Source organism: Carcharodon carcharias, chromosome 4, assembly GCF_017639515.1.
Source record: "Carcharodon carcharias isolate sCarCar2 chromosome 4, sCarCar2.pri, whole genome shotgun sequence".
In the NCBI taxonomy this organism is placed as follows: domain Eukaryota; kingdom Metazoa; phylum Chordata; class Chondrichthyes; order Lamniformes; family Lamnidae; genus Carcharodon; species Carcharodon carcharias.
Genome location: NC_054470.1, coordinates 135,316,802 through 135,337,576, shown reverse-complemented (window position 1 = coordinate 135,337,576; position 20,775 = coordinate 135,316,802). Strand labels below are relative to the sequence as shown.

The following is a 20,775-nucleotide window of genomic DNA, read 5'->3' as shown; positions in this document are numbered from 1 at the left end:
CTGAAGCCACAAGGGGAGCAGTGCATATAAATGGCTGAGTGTGGAGGTCACAACGTCACATGGAACACTGAGTGGGGGTCACTTGTCTTCTTACTTTCTCTGAGAACAATGTCCATTTGTTTGCACTGTATAAATAATAAGACCATAAGTCACACATCTCATATAGTTTTTCATTGCCGGCATGATAAGGAAACTGATATGAGGTGGTGAAGGAAATCAATGGTCCCACCACACTGAGGGCAAAGCCTCTGATCCGATGTGCTCCCTTCATGGGTGATAAGTGATTAGATGTTCCAGGCTGTATCTTGCCTGGTTGTGTTACACAGGTACCACAGGCTGACATCCATACCATGTCATTTTCCCTCGGTCAGAGGAACTCAGCTGAATTGTTCCTGGATCAAATGATCATTGTCACCTGTCATAAAGAATGACTCTTTTTATTAATAAAGTTAAAGAAGCAAAGAGCCAGCAATACAATTATCTGATTATCTTACCACTAATATAACTTGTGTGTTTATTCTTTCGGTCTGAATATACCAGCTGCTTGTGTAGTGTTCTGCCAACTCCTTTTTCAAAATTCTTAGCAATATCTTTTGTTTTCCTGCATAAGAGAGAACAAATGTAGATGTTTTGAAACATTTGGTCTACCCATGTAAATTTAAATTTAACTTATGCTGGGCAGTCAATCATCATTTTTATATGTATTTTGCCACGACAGAACTTGTGTCCAGAAAGTGTAATTTGAGAAATTGCAAGATAATTGCAGATAATTAACGCCAATTGGCCCATCTTTGTTCATTGATCAGAAAGACCCTAAAGTCCCCCAGTTTTAATACCCAACTGTTTCTTAAATGATTCTAGAATTCCCATCTCCAGTACATTATCCATACATTGAATTTTTGGGCCCTGCCGAGGTCAGGATCAGAGATGGATTGTTGTATGTTATATGTTCAGTAGGTCTCATGAAGAGGTTCTGAGTCTTGTATGGTTAACATTAAGTGTTATTGATAACACATAACTATGTAAATATATAGTTGGTATAGCCCAAACTATAATCTAATTCCATGCTTGCTTCTACACAGGTCTCTGTCCAGTCTACAACTCTCTAGTCTTGGGTCATGTGACATTTTACATCACTGTGGGCGGTACTGTTTCCCAGTCTCACATTAACCCTCACTTTGCCAAATACCCTTATACAAAACCCCCCTCAAGTCTTTACCCAATTGTGACACACCTTCTGCACCTCCTCAAGTCTCTGACTTTATAATTCAGACAGTCTGGAGGCTTGACAATTGTTCCAGATCTTATTCTGGTCACATTCAGAGGAGTGGTAGGCCCTGTTGATTTGGGCAACCTTTTGTTGATTTGGAGTTTGAGTTGTAATCTGTGTTTCTGGAGCTTGGTTGTCTTCTTCGGATCCGCATTTTTCACTCCTCCAAGTTGAACCTCTTTGTCAACTCCCCAAGTGCTCTTCTTAGAGACCACCGACTTGTCCCTGCCTTTCTGGAAAGAATGTTCACTCCAATCATTTGTGGTACAAACCCGGTTTTTCTTTTTCCGTGTGGTCCACCGTGATTTTTGTGAAAGTTGAAGATGTCTCTCCCTGTCATTTGGATGTTTCTCATCAGTGGGCTCACCTTGCAGTTTGGCTTTTATTGCGAAACTGTGTTCTTCTGTGCATCTCTGTGCCTCACTGAGGTGTACTCTGGTGACTTGATGGTCACTTGTTCCTTGCTTCAGCATCATCTTGCAGCTTTGTGTGTTGGCTGGAGGTTGCTGTCTCTGTTCCATGGTGTTTACAGGTATTGTGACAGCAACCATTGGAGCCTGGGGCTTGGGCTCATTCTCCTGTTGCTGGTTGTTTTCCTGTGTGTCTTCCACTCGAAATACAGTGGTAATTATCTGAAGATTTGGTTGGTCTGACCAAACAGGAGTTTCTGCCATCTGCAAAGGAATTAGACAAACTGACTCTGGGAAGAGTGAAGATAATTCAGAGCTGAAATTCCAGTTGAGAGTCTCTTGGCTTGTGAGGCTCTTGGGAACTTGCCGTTCCGTGTGGTTGATGACAGAGGTTGTCTTGATGTCTTCTGCAGTTTTAAGAAGGTTAAGGGCAACACAGGCATCTTTGCTCAAGAGAGAAAAAGATTGGTTTTAGACTTCAGATATCTGCTTGTCCCCCTACCTTAGCAGTTCTAGGATCATGCCTATGACCAGAAGTTGGATTCCTACAGGCCTGTAGAGTGGTGTGTCTGTTATTCATAGCCAGAGGTCTCACAGCCATGGTTTCTTATCCAAGAGGACCAGAACACTGTCTCCCGTGTTCAATTTGAAGTTGTTGAGCTGACCATTTACTGAGATGTCTGCATTCCAAAAAGAGAATCCAGGAATCTTGACCTCACTCAAGAAGCACAGTTGGGTCTCTTTCCGGTGTGGTACCTCAGTGTCATGGATTGTTTTGAAATCCTTCGGCCATCCAGGTGTCTTAGCTTTGTATATCTTTCCAAACTATCCCAGGTGGTTGCAGTTGAAACACTGTGCTGAGATTGCTGGACATTGCTATTGTCTGTGAGGTCATTTGGCTCCATACTGCTCTCATGGTTGGTTTGGGTATTGCCTTCCTTGGCAGGGAGTCTCTCTATCCCTTTGTTATATTACTAGCTGGACTGTTGGGGTTGCTCTGTACTATGGATTACTTTCGCCACATAAAATAGATCGGTACTATTGATGAATTTCAGTGTCTGACTATTTGGATGGCCTTTTCCAGTGTCAGATCTTCCTTGGTAGTATGTTGGGAAGGGGCATCATCAGCCAGCCTGACAACAATTCTGTCCCTTGTGAATTCTGAGTTAAGGTCACTAAAGCCACAGCCTTCAGCCAATCTGTATAATTTGTTTATAAAAAGTCAACCAATTCTCCAGGCTGTTGGACACATTTGTTGAATTTCTCCCTAAAGTTTGTTGCTTCTTAGATTAAAATAATAGATTAAAATAATTTTAAAACTTCATCAAATTTACCCAAGGATTTGTTTATTCCTTGCCTCATAATAATATAAATGGCTATCAGACCTAGTGAATTAAGTAGTATATTCATTTGTTCAGCTTCTGTCTTTTATCTAATCCTGAAGTTATCATGTATCTTGAAGATCTTTTTGCAAAGGTCCCCAATTTTGTGTTTGGTCTGGCCCTTGGCTCAGTCCCAATTGGTCTGGTAATGTTGATTTGTTGTCCATGGCTGCTTTAAAGTTCAAGGGAATACAACTTTAAATATAATGCAGGTTTTAAAGATGGCACTGTAGTAACTGTTTTTCAGAATCTTCCCACGCATATTGTGTTTTGACATGCTCACCAAAACCAGCAATGGTGGTCCTGACCTCTTTGCCTTTAGTTTTGATTTACTCAATCAACTATTCTGGGCCTTCCTTGCAAAATCAGAGGATTTTCAGGCATTTTACAATTGATTCCTGGCTTTGATTGAGGCTTTTAAACCTTCTGCTTTCTTTTCCTTACAGTGAACTTGGCTACTATGTGGTATGGCACCGATTCTGAACCCAGGCTGGCCACCGTTCTTTCAGAAACAGGCTGCTCTGACTTTTTTGCAACACTGAAGCTTTTTCAGCTAGTCCTGGCTTAGAACTGAATTTTTTGCTTACCCCTGTTAGGCCCTTTGATTCTGCAATCTCGCAGCACTCACAATGGAACTCCATGAGATCTTGTGGAGTACTCAGCTGCACAGTGGTGGCTTTTAATTCTGACTTTCTGCTTCCAATTCTGCAATGGAGCTTCTTTCAGGCAATCTTCTTCTGTGTCTTCACTTCAGGTGCTTTCAATCAGGTCAGAATTCTGCTTCTTTAATTTTCCAACATTTGAACTTCTGCTCCAGCTTCTTTGAGGTTCTGGGTCTTTCCAAGAACTGCCACCATGTTGTATGTTGTATGTTCAGTAGGTCTCACGAAGAGGTTCTGAGTCTTGTATGATTGTACATTAAGGGTGGAATTTTACAGTCCCATGGTGTGCGGGGGAGGGGACAATATGGCAAGACGGCCAAAAATCGGTTTTACGGTGTCATGAAATCAGTTTGCAATTGTCTGCTCCACCTGTAAACGGCGGACCATGTTTACTGCTGCCACATGTCAGAAACGTCATTTTAATTTGCATCTAATCATATACCCTGCTCCCCAGAATCATCGCCCCACATCAAATTTACCGCCATGCGACGTGACTTCAGAACGGCGTGCTTCACGACTGCCTTTAAAAGGCGTGCACCTGACGACTTGAACTTTAAGGGCAACTTGGAGGTGAGTGCACACAACCTTGCACAGCACTCACGAGCATTGCTCGTAGGACATAAGGGAACAGGTGCTGCACATTTTCAGAGGGCACAAGCAAGTCGCTTTTTCCCAGCTGGCATTCAGTGTGCAAGGACTCCCGTATGGATCAGGCCGGGGGGTGGGGCACAAGGCAGACTAAAGGAAATACTCAAGCACATTCCAGGGAATGAGAGAAGGATTGTTGAGAGAAGCAGCCATGCACTTGGTAAAGTTTGTCAAAAGTGAACATTCTTCCACAGCTGCGACTGTTCAGCAGCAGCTCCATTGACATGCTTGGAGTTGGGCCTCTGATGCTCTTGCATTGCTTGAGTGGGCAGAAAAGTTTCAAAGTACTACCAAATGCTCCAGACATTTTCACCCCTTGGGTGCAGACTGCAAATTATTGTGCATTTTAGGGGGCAAAGAGCAACTGGCTGAGTGGGCAAGTTGTACAATTCCCTTGTGGAAAGTAGCCATTGCGTAGTCACTGGTGGAGGCACTCCCAGCCCCTTGCAATCTCTTCATTAAGGCTTGGACCTGTATCCTTCATGATTCAAGCTAACAGTGCAGCCGTGCAATGTGGGTTAGAAGAATGCCTGCACCTGAGCTGAAAGCACAGCCTGCAGTCCAGTGGCTGAAGCTGCTGCCAATTAGTCAATTGGAATGGGTGGAGTTTTGGACAGCCAATGAGCTGGTGGTGGCCAGCACTCTCCTGCAAGCGTGAAGGAGCCTTTAGACTCAACCAAAAGAGAATCTTAGTACACCTATGCTAACCTACACATCTCTCTCTTTGATCCTGCAGGAGGAATACATCAGGATCATGGAGCCTGGTGATTTAGCGGTATGCCTCTAGACGTACAAAGACCAGAGCAGAAGAAGAAGAGTGCGATGAAGGTGCCTGGCTTGGCAAAGGGAGGACCACCTCCCTCAAGACAAAGGGGTGGCAGGGCCTGCTGTGCACATAGCTGCAGATCCACAGTGAGCCATCGCTCGTAGGTGCCTCGCTAGACCCAGGGTCAACAAATGGCGCTTGTCATTCCTACAGATGACCGAGAACCAGTATTGCTGAAGACTACGCATGTCTAGGGAACTGGTCAGTCGCACATGCCAGGATTTGGCGCCATGGGGACATGGAGGGCATCCACTGCCAGTTGCCATGAAAGCGACCACAATGCTCAATTTTTATGCCAGTGGCTCCTACCAGGGCTCCATAGCTGACCCATGTGGGATCTCACAAGCCTCCATGCACAAATGTATCCAGGAGGTCATGGACGCCATCTTCACGAAGATGCATTTTGCCCAGGATCAGAAAAGCCAGGAAGCAAGAGCACTGGGATCTCTGGATTTCCACAGGTGCAGGGTGCCACCGACTGCACTTGCATGGCGCTTAGTTCTCTGTGGCAACAAGCAACCAACAATGCCAACCCCAAGGGCTTCCACTCGCTGAATGTTCAGCTAATGTGCAACCACCACAAACACATCCTACAGGTCTACGCATAATTCCCAGGGAGCGTCCACAACTCCAACATCCTTAGCAGGTTTCAGATCCCTGACATCTTACAGGGTCCAGAGAGACTGCAGTGTTGGCTCTTTGGGGACAAGGGCCACCCACAGAGCACATGGCTGATGACACCTGTGCGGTGACCTCAGACTGCAGCAGAGCAATGGTATAATGAGGCTCATGCCCCAACCTGGACTTTGGTGGAGCAAGCGATAGGCAATTTGAAAATGAGGTTCCGGTGCCTCAACAGGTCAGGTAGAGCACTGCAAGACAGTCCCCAGAGGGCATCGCACATCATCATCACTTGCTCCACAAGCTGGTGCTGCAACAGGAGGAGAACCTGGCTGAGGACGAGATGGAGGAGCTGCACATATCCTCTGACGAGGATGTTGAAGGGGTAACAGTGATGAGGTCCTCAAATGTGAGGATGTGGCGATGAGGCCATTGCACTGGCCAGACAAGGCAAGTGCACATGGAAGGCCCTCAAAGCTGCAAGATTCATGGAGGATGATGATGAGATGCAGTGAGGACAGTCCTGACATCCTCACCTTGCATCTATGAACGTTTGACTCCTGTGCATCCCAGAGACCTTAATAGTCCCTAGATTCCAGGAGGATGATGACATGCAGAAAGGACATTCCATAGATCCTCAAATAGCTTCTGTGAATGTTTGACTCCTGTGTGGCTGATGGCAGCGCACATACCCTAAGTGCTCTGCTTCATGTCATGGAGACACAGCGAAGGCCTTAATAGTCCCTAGATTCCAGGAGGATGATGACACGCAGAGAGGACACTCCATAGATCTTTACATAGCCTCTGAAAATGTCTGACTCCTTTCTGGCTGACGGCAGTTTGCCTGCATTCTGTGATCAGTGTCAGATCATGGAGATGTAGCTATGAAACTTGAAATGCAGCTGACCCTTTGTCCGCCTTCAGCACCTGACCCATTCAGAAGCACAGCATCAGTGGTCACAGATACTGAAAAGATGGGGGGCCAGCCCCACCTCAAAGGTGCTGAGAGAGCAAGAGAATGACGGAACTCTGTGACGCGCCGATGTCATTCTGGCAGCAATGACAAGCACTGTTGAGGTGCAGGCATCAGTAATGTGTCCGGGGAGTGTGAGGCCAGATCATTACTTTGGCCTGAAGTTTACAAACTACACAGGGAAGAGGCTTTATCTTGTGCAGGAACCAAGGTTTCACATTTGAGTGACACGATCGACACTGCTTATCATAACAAGGAGCCAAAGACAAGGAGACATTCTTGGGAGTTTATTTACAATAGTGAACAGTATGTACAAGTGATTAACACCCATGCCTGGCTGTGCAACTGCATCTTCTTAACCTTCCTAATCCTGCTGCTACATCATGGTGCTCTCCTGATATCCACAGTGGAGGTGGAGGCAGCCTGCTAATGGCTAAGCCCTGTCTGTGATGGCCTTACCTGGTGTACTATGGAGAACCAAGACCTGGAGGGCCCCGGCCTGCTTTTGGGGCCTGCTGTGCGGCAGAGGCACCCTCCTCAGCCTGTGGAGCTGGAGCTGCTGGGGTCACAGCAAGAGGGGATTCGGATGGGCCGGATATTCCTAGAGTCACCTGGGTAGATGGCCCCAGGGTATACACCTGCTGATGCCCATCCCTATGTGTACCCGAGGCCCCCTGGCTGACTCCTTGAGGAGATGGGGAAACCAAAGTGAGATTGAGCTGGCCTGCACCCCTCTTGCGTTGACACTGTTGGAGACCAGCTATGGCGTCAGCAGTTGAATTCAGCCCGTGCAGCAGTGCAGGACCGATGCCACCATCCTACCAGTGTTGACCATGGTGCGTTGGCATGCCGGCGCTATCACCTCAGACTGAAGGTGGATGGACTCCTCCTCCATTGCTTCTTACAATCTGAGGAGTGCAACAGAAATCCCTTCCTGATGTTCCAGAGCTTGCCTTTGCAGCTGTAGCAATTGGCCGAGCCCAGAGGTTCATTAACTGACTCGGCTCAGCAGACCTCTGGCCTCCAGCAGTCCTCCAAGTGCCAGAACCCTGGGCATTCCCTGCCACCGCCTGCTGTGGATCAGACAGTGCGATGTGATCACCAGGTTGTTATCCTGAGGCTACTGTAGAACTAGGTCCCACCGAGACGTGTGTCTCTGCGCTGCTGGAAGGTGTGGGTAAGGGCTGTGATGGTCTTCAATTAGGGTGTCATCAGATTCTTCTTTCGAGGTTTCTTTGGGGCTTGAATCGAGGACCTGGGTCATGGACCCCTCGGCTGCTTCCCAGATGTGCCTGCGAAAGCAAGGAAAGATAATTAGTCAATGGCAGGGGACAGGGGAACTGACGTACAGCATGGTTGTCTGATGGATGTTGCACGGCTAGATCAAAGAAGAAAGAACAAAGAAAAGTACAGCACAGGAAGAGGCCCTTCGGCCTCCAAGCCTGCGCCGATCGTATTGCCTGTCAACTAAAACATTTTGCACTTCCAGGGTCCGTATCCCTTTATTCCCATCCTATTCATGTATTTGTCAAGCTGCCTCTTAAACACCACTATCGTACCTGCTTCAACCACCTCCTCTGGCAGCGAATTCCAGACACTTACTACCCTGTGCGTAAAAAACTTGCCCCACACATCATCTTTATAGTTTTCTCCTCTCACCTTAAATCTATGTCTCCTAGTAATTGACTCTTCCACCCTGGGAAAAAGCTTCTGACTATCTACTCTGTCCATGCCACTCATAATTTTGTAAATTTCTATCAAGTCGCCCCTCAATCTCCGTCGCTCTAGTGAGAACAATCCGAGTTTCTCCAACCTCTCCTCATAGTTAATAACCTCCAGACCAGGCAGCATCCTAGTAAACCCCCTCTGCACCCTCTCCAAAGCCTCCATATCCTTCTGGTAATGTGATGACCAGAATTGCATGCAATATTCCAAGTGTGGCCTAATCAAGGTTCTATACAGCTGCAGCATGACTTCCCAGCTTTTATACTCAATATCCCTGCCAATGAAGGCAAGCATGCCATATGCCTTCCTGACTACCTTATCCACTTGCATTGCAACTTTCAGTGACCTGTGGATCTGTACACCCAGATCCCTCTGCCCATCAATGCACTTAAGGGTTCTGCCATTTACTGTATAATTCCTGCCTGTATTAGACCTTCCAAAATGCATTACCTCGCATTTGTCCGGATTAAACTCCATCTGCCATTTCTCCGCTCAAGTCTCCAACCGATCTATATCCCGTTATATCCTTTGACAATCCTCTTCCCTATCTGCAACCCTCCAACCTTGGCGTCATTTGCAAACTTACTAATTAGCCCAGTTACATTTTGCTCCAAATCATTTATGTATACCACAAACAGCAAAGGTCCCAGCACTGATCCCTGCAGAACTCCACTAGTCACAGCTCTCCATTCAGAAAAGCACCCTTCCACTGCTACCCTCTGTCTTCTATGACCAAGCCAACTCTGTATCCATCCTGCCAGCTCACCTCTGATCCCATACGAGTTTACCTTCTGTACCAGTCTGCCATGACGGACCTTGTCAAAGTCCTTACTGAAATCCATGTATATAACATCCACTGCCCTTCCATCGTTGATCATCTTTGTCACTTCCTCGAAAAGCTCGATCAAGTTAATGAGACACGACCTCCCCTTTACAAAATCATGTTGCCTTTCACTAATACACCCATTTGCTTCCAAATGTTAGTAAATCCTGTCACGAAGAATCTTCTCCAATAATTTCCCTACCACTGACATAAGACTCACTGGCCTGTAATTTCCTGGATTAGCCCTGCTACCCTTCTTAAACAATGGAACAACATTGGCCATTTTCCAGTCCTCTGGGACCTCACCCGTAGCCAGTGAGGTTACAAAGATTTCTGTCAAGGCCCCAGCAATCTCCTCCCTTGCCTCCCTCACTGCTCTGGGGTAGATCCCATCTGGCCCTGGGGACTTATCCACCTTAATATTCTTCAAGACGCCTAACACCTCTTCTTTTTTGATCTCAACATGATCCAGGCTATCTACACACTCTTCCCTAGACAAATCGACCGCTAAGTCCTTCTCTTTGGTGAATACTGATGAGAAGTATTCATTTAGTATCTCTCCCATTTCTTCTGGCTCCACAGACAGATTCCCACCTCTGTCCCTGAGTGGGCCCACCCTTTCCCTGGCTACCCTCTTGCCCTTTACATATGTATAAAAGGCCTTGGGATTTTCCTTAATCCTGGTTGCCAGTGACTTTTCATGACCGCTTTTAGCCCTCCTGACTCCTTGCTTAAGTTTCTTCCTACTTTCTTTGTATTCTCCACGGGCTTTATCTGTTCCCAGCCTTCTAGCCCTTATGAATGCTTCCCTTTTCTTTTTGACTAATCTCACAATATTCTTCATTATCCAAGGTTCCTGAAACTTGCCATGCTTATCCTTCATCCTAGCAGGAACACGCCAGTCCTGAATTCTTATCAACTGACGTTTGAAAGCCTCCCACATGTCAGTTGTTGATTTTCCCTCAAACATTCGCCTCCAGTCTAGATTCCTCAGTCCCTGCCTAATATTGTTATAATTAGCCTTCCCCCAATGAAGCACCTTAACCCGAGGACTCCTGTTTTCCTTATCCAGTACCTTGAAACTTACTGAATTATGGTCACTTTTCCCAAAATGCTCTCCGACTGAAACTTCGACCACCTGGCTGGGTTCATTCCCTAATACCAGGTCCAGTATTGCCCCTTTCCTAGTTGGACTATCTACACATTGTCTCAGGAAGCCCTCCTGGATGCACCTTACAAATTCTGCGCCATCCAAACCCCTAGCACTAAGTGATATAGTCAATATAGGGAAAGTTAAAATTACCCACCACAACAACCCTATTGTTCTTAATTCTTTCCAAAATCTGCCTACATAACTGTTCCTCAATCTCCCGCCAGCAATTGGGAGGCCTATAGTAAACCCCCAACACTGTAACTGCACCCTTCCTATTCCGGAGCTCTACTCATATTGCCTCGCAGCATGAACCCAATGAGGTGTCCTCCTGTCGTACAGCTGTGATATTCCCCTTAACCAGCAGTGCAACTCCCCCACCTCTCCTACATCCCTCTCTATCCTGCCTGAAACATCTAAATCCTGGAACCTTTATCTGCCAAACCTGTCCATCCTTCAATCAAGTCTCTGTAATAGCAATAACATCATAGTCCCAAGTATTAATCCAAGCTCTAAGCTCGTCTGCCTTGCCTGTTATACTTCTCGCATTGAAACAAATGTATTTCAGGCCCCCAGTCCCACTGTGTTCAGTAATTTCTCCCTGCCTGAATTGGTATTCCCTCCTCAATTGGTATAGCACTGCCAACCTCACTGTTAGCACAGAAGTTGTCCAGATCATCGCCAACCAGTTGAATAACTCTATTGTCCATGTCTGTGAGGACCTTGATGTCAGGTATTATCCCAGCAGTCTGCAACCTCTTCCTCTTGTTGTGTGTCAACTTATCTGTCATGAATACAGATAGGGAGAGTGTAAGCAGGATGCCTGCCAGGCCAGATGAGAAGGATGCCTGGCATGGGTGGGTGGTGAGTGGTGGCATGGATGAGATGAGGACACAGTCAGCAGGGCAAATTAAGGTATGTGTGAGAAAGTGAATGGTGATGCCCCTTGAACCAGCAGTGAGTGAGATCCCCGTGGATGTGTGATGGGTTTGTGAGTATGTGAGTTGAGAAGAGTAACTTACCCTGGCGGAACAGAGGACAGCATTCACCCTCTTTCAGCACTGGGTCGCTGTCCTCTTTTGCAGGGCATTGGTGCTGACCACCACTGCCACCACCTCCCATGCAGGAAGAGTGACCTTGCTTGCTGGTCTTTGCCCAAAGTGGGGGTAGAGGACTTCACGGTGGGCCTCCACTGCATCCAATAGATGCCTGAGGGAGGTGTCGCTAAATTTTTGGGGGGCATCTTCTTTCCTTTGGCAGCCATTACTTTGTAGCAGCTTCTGATCCTTTAAAGAGTGTTAGCTCTGTGCGGGGACACCCTTTAAATATGGCGCCAGGATTACTGATGGCCTGAGGTGATGACGGGGCGGGTGAAATAGAGGCCACCCCACCAGTGATTTGGCATGTTTCCCAGGATTGCATTATTAATGAGGCGGGATGGGCTGGGAATGGGATAAAATGGCACAAAAAGCTGTCATTGTGGCTGGTGGGAAAAATGCCATTTTTCCTGCCCGCTATCGCACTTTGTGCAAATCTGGGATGATTCTGCCCTAAGTGTTTATTGATAACACATAACTATGCAGATTATACATATATTTACATATATATATATATAATTTTTTATATATTTGTATAAATATCAAACACACACACACACACACACACACACACACGATTTCTATAGCCTAAGCTATGAGCTAACTCCATGCTTGCATCTACATAGGTCTTTGTCCAGTCCACATCTCTCTAGTCTCATGTCAGGTGTCCCTTTACATCACACTGTAGGCGATAGTGTTTCCCAGTCCCACATGCACTCTTGCTATGCCAGATACCCTTACCCTTATGGGCAGGGCCTGAAAATTACAAGGCAGGCTAGTGTATCAGGTTCCTTACCCCGTTGCTGACACCATCTATTTTGGTTGGTGTGGGTTCAAGGTCTTGCAAGGCTGCCTGCCTCCCTAAGACAGCAGGCAATTAGGCTTGTGAAAACTCTTGTAAACCAGGGATTAATTTTTTAAAAATTCATTTACAGGATGTGGGTGTCTCTGACTAGGCAGGCATTTATTGCCCATCCCTAGACAAATCCCAAACCCAGGACTAGAAAAGATTTCTATTCACTCGAAGGAGCCACATTCTTTTTTTTATATTAATTTACGGGATGTTGTCTTCACTGGCTTGGCCAGCATTTATTGGCCATCCCTAAATGCCCTTGAGAAGGCGGTGGTGTGCTGTCATCTTGAATCACTGTAGTCCCTGTGGTATAGGTACACCCACAGGGAGGGAGCGCCAGGATTTTGACCCTGCGATATTGAAGGAATGGTGATATATTTCTAGGTCAGGATGGTAAGTGGCTTGGAGGGGAACTTCCAGGTGGTGATGTTCCGATGTATCTACTGCCCTTGTCCTTCTAGATGGTAGCAGTCATGGGTTTGGAAAGTGCTGCAGTGCATCTTGTACACACTGCCACTGTGCGTTGGTGATGGAGGGAGTGAGTATTTGTGGATGGGGTGCCAATCAAGCGGGCTGCTTTGTCCTGGATGGTGTCAAACTTCTTGAGTGTTGTTGGAGCTGCACTCATCCAGGCAAATGGAGAATATTCCATCACACTATTGAGATTTTCTAGTCAGCCTCCAGCTTCCTGACACAATGGACAGAATTTTGCCCTTGATGGGCGTGCGGGCCCCATCAGCACAGTGACGGGCAGACAGCCTACGCCCGTTGCTGAAACGGGGCCCGCCGCCATTTTGAGTGGACTGGCCAATTAAGGCCCGCCCAGTGGCCTGCCCGACAGGAAGCGCATGCCCGCGAAAGAGCACACATCTCCCTGAAACTAAGTGTTGTCTCAGGGAGATTAGTGACAGTGCACAAAAGTTAAAAAATAGAAAAATAAAAATATTATTAACATGTCCCACTCATGTGACATAAGCTTTATTAAACTTTAAAAATGGACATGAAACCTCATCCCCTGTTTCATGTATAATCGGGAGCCCGCTGGGGTCCCTGGCTTGCTCGCCAGACTTAAGGTTGGATGGGCTGGTCTTTAATGATCTTAATTAACCTGTTACTGGCCTTAATTGGCCATTGACAGGTTGGCGGGTGGACAGCTGATTTCACTGTCCACCCGCCTTCCTAAAAATTTAAAGGGACTGGGATGATGTCTGGGGTTCCTCCTGACGTCATTCCGTGTCATTTTCCCATCGTCGAGTGGGCCCCGGCCCCAAATCACCAACAGGAAAATTCTGGCCAATGGGGGGGGTGTCACTTTAATTGTCTGAAAGAGGGCACCAAGTGACAGGCTAAGATTTTGGTGCTCCTGGCATGACCTCCTTCCCTGCCTGGTTGGGGATACAGCCAAAGCTACTTTCTCTATTTTTTTTTAATTCAATTTTTAAAATGTGGCTGAGACGACACCTTCTTCATGAGGTGCCTTCTCAGTTACTTACCTTTTAACTGCAGCCGGGCACTTCTCTAAAGTTGCAAGGCCACTCATTGGTCATCCAGCTTCAAGAGCCCACATTCCACCCTTAATTGAACAGGGAACCTATCTCCATGCCAATTAAGGAGGGAGTGGCGCTGGTCAAATTCCATAGAGTGACTCTTCCCCACCCCCGGGATGGGATAGGGACCTAGAAATGGCTCCTGCTCCTGTTTCCTGCACCGAGGTGAAAATTCAACCTTAGGAGTGAATTTCATAAGTTTTTCAGAAGTCACAATAGAAAGTGCTGGAAAAACTCAGCAGGTCTGGAAACATCAGTGGAGAGAGAAAAAGAGTTAATGTTTTGAGACTGTACGACTCCTCATCAGAGCTGAAGAGAGGTAGAAATGTGATGGATTTTATACTTTTAAAGAGAGGGGGGTGGAGCAGGTGGTGCAAAATAGAAGGTCGGGATAAGTGGGAGCTGAGGAGAGATTTGACAAAGATGTTATGGACACAGGACAAAGGGAGTGGTAATGAAAGTGTTAAAGACTAATGGTGCTAATAATTGCATAAAAGTAAGGTAGCAGAATGTGTTAATAGCAGAACAAGGGTCAATGCTTTCTGAAAGCAAAACATTAGAACAAGTTACAGACTGGCCCTTGTGGGGGAAGGAGGTCGGGGAAAAAAATTTTTAAATGATCAAAATGGAGGACAGAGTTCATGGTCTGAAGTTGTTGAACACAATGTTAAGTCCAGAAGGCTGTAAAGTGCCTAATCGGAAGATGAGGTGCTGTTCCCTCAGTTTGCATTGAGCTTCACTGGAACATTGTAGCCAGCCAAGGGCGGAAATATGGGCATGAGAGCAAGATGGTAAATTGAAATGGCAAACAACAGGAAGGCCAGTGTCATGTTTGCAGGCTGAAAGAAGTTGTTCTGCAAAGCGGTCACCCAGCCTGCATTTAGTCTCTCCAACATAGAGGCGGCCAAATTCGGTGAGCGAATGCAGTAGACTAAATGGGAAGGCACCGTGGGAAGGGGATGAGGATTTGAGATGATGGACGATTAGACCAGGGTGTCATGGAGGGAATGATCCCTACGAAATGCTGACAAGGGTGGTGAGGGGAAGATGTGTTCGATGGTGGCATTAGGCTGGAGTTGACGGAAATGACAGGGGATGATCCTTTGAATGCAGGGGCTGGTGGGGTGAAAAGTGATGGCAAGGGAAACCCTATCCTGATTCTGGCAGGGAGAGGAAGAGATGAGGGCAGAGGTGCAGGAGATGCATGAGACACAGTTGAGAGCCCTGTCAACCATACTAGAGGGGAAACCTTGACTCAGGAAAAATGAAGACATGTCACAAGGTACCATCATTGGAACAGATGCAACAGATGTGGAGGAATTGGGAGCCCTTACAAAGAAGCAGGGTGTGAGAACATGTAGTCAAGGTAGCTGTGGGAGTCAGTGGGCTTGTAATGAATATTGGTAGAGAGCCTATCACCAGAAATGGAGACAGAGAGGTCAAGAAAGGGAAGGGAAGTGTTGGACATGGACCATGTGAAGGCGAGAGAGGGGTGGAAATTGGAAGCAAGATTGATGAATTTTTTCAGCTCCAGATGACAGCAGGAAGTTGACCATAAGTTGATCATTCTTAATATGAAGAATGCTTCTCAATATCAGTGCTCACTTTGCCTCTTACCAGGTTGAACCTGTGTCTCCTTGTTCTACTCATGCAGTTCAGTTTGAAGAACCTTTCCAGATTTACCATTCTCATATTTTTTCCAATAATAGCATACGGTTTGAGGTATTAGAACACAAATACATTTTTTTTAACCAATGGCCAACACAATCATATAGAGAAATTGAAATGTCAAGATTTGGTCAGAATTAGAACTGCTAAATTGAAATACACCAGGCATTCATTTCCAATATCAGTGTAACTGGTTAATTCTCACTGAAATGTCTTTCTATGGAACTCAATTAATTGTCTGAGCAAAAGCTGAGCAACAAGCTACTTGAGCAACATTGTATGTGTGCGTGTGTGTGCGCGCGCGCTCATGTGTGTTTGTCTATCAGCACCCTGTAAATACAGAGCTCTCATGGACTGAAGCAGATCAATAACTGGCTCACCATCACCTTCTCAAGGGCCATGAACAAATATAAATAAAGGACCTGAACATATTTCCACCAGTGAATGTAAAAATGATGGAAGTATGCTGCAATTGTTGTTGGAATGAGGAAATTTGTATACTTGTGAATTATTATTCCAAATCTTGACTACGTTCTATCAATTTGCAATTATTTGCTAATAATGCTAATAATACATGTACTTGATTTCTGTCCAGTATTGAATCTATGGCTGTATTAATAAATGGGACAATTTTTTTGGTACAGGAAAGGTGAATTACATTTAAATAGGATTAAAAAAGAAAGAATGTATATTCATATAGCATCTTTCAGGTTATTAAGACACCTCAAAAGGTTCACAGCTAATGCATTACAAGGGACAAGGAGATTTACTGTTTATTTAAAGGATAGAATTAAGGGGTTAAAATTTGGTATGTGTTTTACTTATTTTTTGAGTGTAAAACCAGCGTAACATGTATCAATATCTGGGCAGGTGTCCCAGTGTTTGATATGTGGTGGTGACATGGTCACAATGTCATGGTCAGTGGAAGAGCCGGGAGTGTTCCTCCTAGCTTGACAAAAATACTGTAACCCACTGCCAGCCCATGCTTGCCTGCCTTCCAGATTTGGCTCTGACTTTCACCCAGCTACAACCTACTGGCTGATTCAGTGTATTGGCTGGCAGATTTTCTGTCCTCCCATTACTGGTGAGCTAAGCATTTGGCGTCAATAACTTGTAGCTCTCAATTTCCCTTAACATCTTAAACAGTTCAATCAGGACACACCTCAATCTTCTACACTCAGGTGAACACAAGCCAAGTTTATACAACCAGTCCTCTTAATTTAATCCTTGAGGATTGAAATTGTAAACTATTGCTACTTCCTATGTAGTTGGGCACTTTATAAATTGATATATATGCTGTTTTTGCTGTGCCTGATCAGTACATGTAGGCTGTGATTTATTAATTATATTCTATCTGTTAATTCTCTATCCCTTGATACATTTGGATCATTGCAAAATATTTTTAAGGTAATATACATAAAGTTTCATGTGCTGCACAGCTCCTACCTGTAGTCATCGTCTTCCAGTAGTGGCCTCTGAGCAGCCAAATAACGGCGAATGCTATCTTCAAGTTTAGGAATAGGTAACCTACAGAAAGATATTGTTAACTTTTATTTATACTTGTTTAACTTCATTTTTCATAACTGTGATGCATGTGGTAGGCAACTTACAATTAGATTAGATCTATAGTGTACAATAGCAACAAATTTCATTTCAACACTGTCCTTAATGTAGTGAATGCCCCAGGGACCTTTCACAGGAGCATACTCAGACAAAATTTTACACCAAGCTGCTTAAGGAAATATGAGGACAAGTACCCAAAAGCTTAGTCAAAGAGGTAGGTTTTAAGGAGCATCTGGAAGGAGGAGAGAGAGGTAGAAAGGAGAAGTGGTTTAGGGAGGGAATTTCAGAGCTTAGGGGCTGGGTAGCTGGGGGTACCGCTGTCAATGGTGGAACGGTGAAAATTGGGGCTGTGCAAAAGGCCAGGATTGAGGAAGCACAGATATCCCTGAGGGCTTGAAAAGGATATAGAGTGACAAAAGCCATGGAAGGATTTGATAACGGTGACCATGTTAAAATTGAGGCATTGCCAGATGAGGAACCCATGTAGTTCGCGAGCTTAGGGGTGGTGGTTGAATGGAATCTGGTGTGGGATATGGCAGCTGAGTTCATGGAGGGTCAAGTTCAGAACAGTGTGCTGCAATTAATTGAACTGTGAAACACTGCCTCACAGATCATTGCACATAAACAAATCAAGAATCAATGCACTGAATTCAGAGAACATTCTCTCTGGCTGTATATTCTTTTCATAAATTGCTGATTTGTTAAAATGACCTCCTCTCTCCTTTGAGCTGAATGATCTAATCCTACGGCCCAGCAAGTGTTCCAGCTGAATTAATTCTCATCCTTGTACCACTTAGTTGCCATGTTGAGGTCAGACTGAATTCAGCTCTGAACAAGTTTCTGCCTGCATCAATTTGAGTTCCTGGAAGAATGAGCTGTAAGCAGACTCCACACAATATCATTCTCCCCATATGCTGGATATATTGTGGTGGAGGAGGATCAGTGGGAAGTCCAAAAGCGTAGGGAATAAGAGTCAACAAGTTGCAGCTGCTGCATCACAATTGAGATGGAATACTTACACAACAGAAACCTGCAGGGACTGTCAAATATCTGCAACAAACTAGTTGTGCCCCAGTAAAGGTTATCATTGGCCTCAGTTTATTTGTCATTTGGATCTTCTAGGCACTTACACAACACATCAGGAATCAACAAATTTTCCAATCAAGGTTCTGTATCACCATGCATCCAACAGGACTGAAGGTGTTGTATCTGAATGCACGCAGTATACAAAATAAGGTAAATGAGTTTGTGGTGCAGATTGAAATTGGCAGGTATGATGTGGTGGGCATCACAGAGACATGGCTGCAAGGGGATCAGGACTGGGAGCTAAATATCCAAGGATATACATCCTATCGAAAAGATAGGCAGGTTGGCAAAGGGGGTGGGATTGCTTTGTTAGTAAGAAATGAAATTAAATCGATAGCAAGAAATGACATAGAGTCAGATGATATAGAATCTGTGTGGGTAGAGTTGAGGAACTGAAAAAGTAAAAAAACCATAATGGGAGTTATGTACAAGCCTCCGAACAGTAGTCAGGATATGGGGCACAAGATACACCAGGAGATAGAAAAGGTGTGTAAGAAAGGCAAGGTTACAGTGATCGTGGGGGATTTCAATATGCAGGTAGACTGGGAAAATCAGGTTGGTAGTGGATCCCAAGAAAAGGAATTTGTGGAATGTCTACGAGATGGCTTTTTGGAGCAACTTGTGGGGGAGCCCAGTAGGGAACAGGCAATTCTAGATTTAATGATGTGTAATGAGGCATATTTGAAGAGGGAGCTTAAGGTGAAGGAACCCTTAGGAGGAAATGACCATAATATGATAGAATTTGTCCTGCAATTTGAGAGGAAAAAGCTGGAATCAGATGTAACGGTATTACAGTTGAATAAAGGTAACTACAGAGGCATGAGGGAGGAGCTGGCCAGAATTGACTGGGAGATGAGCCTAGCAGAAAAGACAGTGGAACAGCAATGGCAGGAGTTTTTGGGAGACACAGCAAAAATTCATCCCTAGGAAGAAAAAGAATACTAAAGTGGGGAACGAGGCAACCATGGCTGACAAGGGAAGTCAGGGACAGCATAAAAGCTAAAGAGAAAGCATACAATGCGGCGAAGAGCAGTGGGAAACCAGGGGATTGGGAAGCCTACAAAGACCAACAGAGGACAACTAAAAAAGAAATAAGGAGGGAGAAGATTAAATATGAGGGTAAACTAGCCAGTAATATAAAAGAAGATTGCAAGAGTTTTTTTAGATATATAAAGGGTAAGAGAATTAGGCAAAAGTGGACATTGGGCCGCTGGAAAATGACGCTGGAGAAGTAGTAGTGGGGAACAAAGAAATGGCGGAGGAACTGAATAGGTACTTTGCGCCAGTCTTCATGGTGGAAGGCACGAGTAACATCCCCAAAGTTCAAGACAGTCGGGCGGGCAGAGGTGGGTATGGTGGCCATTACCAAGGAGAAGGTGCCAGGAAAACTGAGAGGTCTGAAGGTGGATAAATCACCTGGACCAGATGGATTACACCCCAGAGTTCTGAAGGAGATAGCTGAAAAGAAAGTGGAAGTGTTAGTGGTGATCTTTCAGGAAGCACTCAAGTCAGGGAGGGTCCCAGAGGACTGGAAAATTGCTAATGTAATCCCCCTATTTAACAAGGGAGTGAGGCAAAAGACGGGAAATTATAGGCTGATTAGCCTAACCTCGGTCGTCGGTAAGATTTTATTAAGGATGAGATTTCAGAATACTTGGAAGTGCGTGGTAAAATCGGGCAAAGTCAGCATGGTTTCATCAAGGGCAGGTCATGCCTGACAAATCTGTTAGAATTCTTTGAGGAGGTAACGAGTAGGTTAGACAAAGGAGAGCCAATGGACTTCCAGAAGACCTTTGACAAGGTGCCGCACAGGAGGCTGCTCAGTAAGATAAGAGCCCATGGTGTTAGAGGCAAAGTACTAGCGTGGATAGAAGATTGGCTGTCTGGCAGGAGACAGAGAGTGGGGATAAGGGGGTCCTTCTCAGGATGGTGGCCGGTGACTAGTGGAGTTCCACAGGGGTCAATATTGGGACCACAACTTTTCACTTTATACATTAATGATCTAGATGAAGGAACTGAGGGCATCCTGGCTAAGTTTGCAGATGATACAAAGATAGGTTGAGGGACAAGTAGTATTGAGGAGGCGGGGAGGCTGCAGAAGGATTTGGACAGGTTAGGAGAATGGCAAAGAAGTGGCAGATGGAATACAATGTGGGGAAGTGTGAGATCATGCACTTTGGTAGGAAGTATAGAGGCATAGACTATTTTCTAAATGGGGAGAGAATTCAGAAATCTGGAGTGCAAAGGGACTTGGGAGTCCTAGTCCAGGATTCTCTTAAGGTTAAATTGGAGGTTGAGTCAGTAGTTAGGAAGGCAAATGCAATGTTGGCATTTATTTCAAGAGGACTAGAATATAAAAGCAGGGATGTGCTGCTGAGACTTTATAAAGCTCCGGTCAGACCACATTTAGAATATTGTGAGCAATTTCGGGCCCTGTATCTCAGGAAGGATGTTTTGGCCCTGGAGAGGGT

The 20,775-nt window shown here is 45.4% G+C and overlaps 1 protein-coding gene across 1 annotated transcript in view; it reads right to left on the bottom strand.

The window, feature by feature from the left end:
* Positions 1-20,775, bottom strand: part of LOC121276789 (carnitine O-palmitoyltransferase 2, mitochondrial-like) — a 47,413-nt gene that overhangs the window by 7,741 nt on the left and 18,897 nt on the right. The window contains exons 4-5 of the mRNA XM_041185335.1: positions 17,102-17,182; positions 495-601 (exon numbers count right to left, since the gene is read on the bottom strand). Of these exons, the coding sequence (XP_041041269.1) occupies positions 495-601; positions 17,102-17,182 (188 nt within the window). The remainder of the gene's footprint in view (positions 1-494; positions 602-17,101; positions 17,183-20,775) is intronic.